Source organism: Microcebus murinus, chromosome 10, assembly GCF_040939455.1.
Source record: "Microcebus murinus isolate Inina chromosome 10, M.murinus_Inina_mat1.0, whole genome shotgun sequence".
In the NCBI taxonomy this organism is placed as follows: domain Eukaryota; kingdom Metazoa; phylum Chordata; class Mammalia; order Primates; family Cheirogaleidae; genus Microcebus; species Microcebus murinus.
This window is the reverse complement of record NC_134113.1, coordinates 8,126,143-8,130,356: the sequence shown is the minus strand read 5'-3', so window position 1 is coordinate 8,130,356 and position 4,214 is coordinate 8,126,143. Positions and strand designations below refer to the sequence as shown.

The 4,214-nt window shown below is 58.0% G+C and overlaps 1 protein-coding gene across 1 annotated transcript; it reads left to right on the top strand.

The window, feature by feature from the left end:
* Nucleotides 1-294: 294 nt before the first annotated feature.
* On the top strand, nt 295-3,708 carry MCHR1 (melanin concentrating hormone receptor 1). Its single transcript, XM_012741912.3, has 2 exons — nt 295-651; nt 1,867-3,708. The coding sequence occupies exons 1-2, from the start codon at nt 570-572 to the stop codon at nt 2,841-2,843; spliced, it is 1,059 nt and encodes a 352-aa protein (XP_012597366.2). The 5' UTR covers nt 295-569; the 3' UTR covers nt 2,844-3,708.
* The last annotated feature ends 506 nt before the right edge of the window (nt 3,709-4,214 follow it).

Genomic DNA, 4,214 nt, shown 5'->3' with positions numbered 1-4,214 from the left:
GTGAACGGTCCCCCTACCCCTGCCACATGGCCTAGCCACCCATACCTGGGGTTAGGGGACAGGCCAGCCTCATTCTCTCCTCCAAACGGAGGCAATCCATTCGCTTTACCCTTTTGCCTTTGCAGAGACCTTGATCCTCACGCAAGGCAAGCAGCAGCCCCTGTGAGCTCAAGAGACAGCCCCAAGTGCCAGTAGGAAGGAGGTCCCCTCCCACATGGGGCTGCCTGAGCCCGGCCCCTCCCACCTTCCCCAGGGCCGCTGGGCTCTGCAGGCAGTCAGAAGTGGGAGCCTTAGCCCAGCGCGGGACTGAAGAGGTTAATGTGCATCTGCCTCCGAATGTTAATGTGTCTAGGTGATGTCAGTGGAGCCGGGAAGGAGGGAGTGGGGAGGGCAGTTGGGCTTGGAGGCGGCAGAGGCTCCCAGGCTGCTGGGGAAGACCCCCTTCCCGACTGCGGGACTGCAGGGCTCGTGCTCCGTGCTCCGGGACAAGGCGGGTGCTGGAGGCTGCCGCAGCCTGCGTGGGTGGCCTGGAGCTCAACTCAGGGGAGCAGGCGACCAGCACCAGCTGGATGGACCTGGACGCCTCGCTGCTGCCCACTGGCCCCAATGCCAGCAACACCTCTGATGGCCCGGATAACCTCACCTTGGCGGGTAAGTCGAGTTGGGGGGAGTCCTCCTTCCTCTGGGCTGGGGGTGGGCAATGGGAAGCTGTCACCCCTGAGCCAAACTGCTTGGGAAACTTTATTACAGTTCTTGGGGACGAGATCTGCAGTCCGCTCTGCCGGGTGGGGAAGGGGAGAAGCAGGCAGGGGCGGGCGGGAGCAGAGGAGCAGAGGAGAGGGCAAAGGCACATTCAGAAGTGGCAAGGAATGGTGGCCAGCCGCGAGGGAGGCAGAGGAAGGCTCGCCGATGAGTTCCAAATATGCTTTGCAGAAAAATTTCCAGGCTGGAAAAGCAAGCAGGAGCGGCTGGGGGTGGGGTGCGGGAGACGGCGGGGGCTCACTGGCTGCTGCCCTTGGCTTCTTCCTGGCACTTCGGGGATGGGGTCTGAGACATCCCCGCTGGCCCCTGGGAGAAGCCGTGGGGAGGGAGGGCTTCACTGAGCCATGACGGGATTAACTTTTCTGGTGAATTAAGCTTCCTGACATTTCCAGGGCTGCGAAGCCCTGGGATTCTAGCTTTGAAGGCGAAGGGAAGGAAGGCAAAGAGGAAAGGTTTGTGTGGGGAAATCCTCAGGCTGCCGAGCTGCGGCACACGCATCCCCGCTCCGCTCGGGAAGCCCAGGCTCAGAGGACACCGACCAAGGAAATCCCTGAGCCTAGGAAGCCTGGAGCCGGGAGGGCGGCTGTCCTGACCCAGGCACAGCCGGCTTTGCGTCTGTCTGTAAGACAGTCGCCCACAGACAGGCCCAGGAATCAGTACACAGTGTCCAGCCAGCGCTCTCTAAGATGAAATGATCAGGGCTGTGAACAGGAAGAGAACACACACACACACTTTCACGTCCTCCTGGCTATTTAGACGAGGATTCCTGGAGAAGCCCAGGGGTGCGCAGAGTAATCCTCTGACAGCTGTGGTTCTTGGCCCCCCTGCAGGAGGCAAGGGATCAGGTCCTTCAACTACAGGTGGCTGCAGAGAATCTGGTAGAATTCCCCAGGAAGCCAGTAGGGGAGGGCAAGGGGACAGGATTAGCAACAGTGCGGGGAGGGAGAATGGCAGAAGAGGACAGGTGGATGGTGGGACCTGGGCTGAAACTGGGGGATGAAAGGTAAGCAAGAGAGTAGCGGGAGGCTGAGCACAACAGCAGGACGTCAGCCCTAAGAGCTGAGCCCATGTCAGATGGACAGCACCTGCTCCCTCTGTCCCCAGGGTCGCCTCCTCGCAGAGGGAGTGTCTCCTACATCAACATCATCATGCCTTCGGTGTTCGGCACCATCTGCCTTCTGGGCATCATCGGGAACTCCACGGTCATCTTCGCGGTCGTGAAGAAGTCCAAGCTGCACTGGTGCAGCAACGTCCCCGACATCTTCATCATCAACCTCTCGGTGGTGGACCTCCTCTTTCTCCTGGGCATGCCCTTCATGATCCACCAGCTCATGGGCAATGGTGTCTGGCACTTTGGGGAGACCATGTGCACCCTCATCACCGCCATGGACGCCAACAGTCAGTTCACCAGCACCTACATCCTCACCGCCATGGCCATCGACCGCTACCTGGCCACAGTCCACCCCATCTCCTCCACCAAGTTCCGGAAGCCCTCTATGGCCACCCTGGTGATCTGCCTCCTGTGGGCCCTCTCCTTCATCAGCATCACTCCCGTGTGGCTCTATGCCAGGCTCATCCCCTTCCCGGGGGGAACGGTGGGCTGCGGCATCCGCCTGCCCAACCCGGAGACTGACCTCTACTGGTTCACCTTGTACCAGTTTTTCCTGGCCTTCGCCCTGCCCTTCGTGGTCATCACGGCCGCGTACGTGAGGATCCTGCAGCGCATGACGTCCTCGGTGGCCCCTGCCTCCCAACGCAGCATCCGGCTGCGGACAAAGAAGGTGACCCGCACAGCCATCGCCATCTGCCTGGTCTTCTTCGTGTGCTGGGCGCCCTACTACGTGCTACAGCTGACCCAGCTGTCCATCAGCCGCCCAACCCTCACCTTCGTCTACCTGTACAATGCGGCCATCAGCCTGGGCTATGCCAACAGCTGCCTCAACCCCTTTGTGTATATCGTGCTCTGCGAGACGTTCCGCAAACGCTTGGTCCTGTCAGTGAAGCCCGCGGCCCAGGGGCAGCTTTGCACCGTCAGCAACGCTCAGACAGCTGAGGAGAGGACAGAAAGCAAAGGCACCTGATGCTTCCCCTGCCACCCTGGACACCTCGAAGTCAGGACACTGCAGCAAACCACAGGGAGAGATGCCGAGAAAAACCCACGACTGCTCTGGAGGGATGCGGTAGTGAGGGGTTGTTGCAACCAAATACATCCATTTCATGGGGCTCATGAATTGCTGGGGAGGCTTGGAGCCAGGTGTGGGGGCTTCAGACTTCAGAAATCCCCTTGGGGAAGCAGGCCTTTGGTGGGAACAGAAACTGAGTAAAAAGAAAATTTTGACTTGAATGTTCAGTGGAGCCCTGTAACTGTTAGCTCCCAAATGTCTTTTTCCCAAAGGAAGAGATGGAAGGCTCCTGGCTGGGCTTGTTGAAATCAGGCAGGGCACGTTGCACAGGGCCTGGGGAGATGGGAAAGTGGCAAGGCTCCGTCCCGTCTCATTGGGATGACAGAAGGCAGGCTTTCTCCCAAGCCGAAGGATGATGAAAAATGAAGCATGCCGTCTCTCTGTGTTCCAGCATCATGTGTGGCTTTCCCTTCCTCTCTAGGGGAGGGGACGCATGTTTATGTTGGCGGGTAGGGCTCTAAGCCCCCAGGAGTAAAAGCCCAATTTGCTTAGGAGATTCACTTACTGAGAATGACAAGGCGACCTTGGGCGGGTGTGGGTGTGGGTCTTGAAACTGATAAAAATGGGGGGAGGGGGTTGCAGGGACATTCTCTCCATGGGGCACATTCCCTCGTCAGTCACTAGTCCAGAGTGCATCCGCGTGTTCTGCATGTGCAGGGTCATTTCAGTGCCTGGGGAGTTGGCATCATCTTTTTGCTCTAGTCCTTTCTCTCCAAAATAAAAATGAATAAAGGAAAATCTCTACCCACATCACTATGGATGTTTCTGCATAATTGCTGGGGCTTCGGTTGGGAGTGGGTAGCAGGAAAGGAAAGGAGGGGTCACTTGTCTATGGAAGTGAGAACTTGGTTCAGGCTCCATGTTTACGGGGCATGAAGCTGGGGATCTATTTTTCTAAACCTGCAGGGAGGATTCAGTGACATAAATGGAATTGCTAGAAGTTCATTAGATTGCAGTTCTGCTGCTGGGCTTGTTCTCAGGACTCAGCTTCCTGTCTTCTGCACAAAAGTTCCTGAAATCTGTTGTCAAAAGCGCTGGGCCCCCCAGGTCTCCCAGTCCTACCCTAACCTCCCCCGCTGAGTCACTAACCTTGGGGAAGCCTGAGCCTGTCTCTGTGGCTGCGGCTGAGATCTGCTGTGGGCACCTTGAACAGCGGAGGTTTTAGCCAGGGCCACTGGGAGGCAGCCACGGCTGCTGCTTCTCAGCTTCTTCCCCAGGAGAAGATAGAGCCGGGAGTCCTCAGCGTGATGCACAATAGACCTAGTGAAA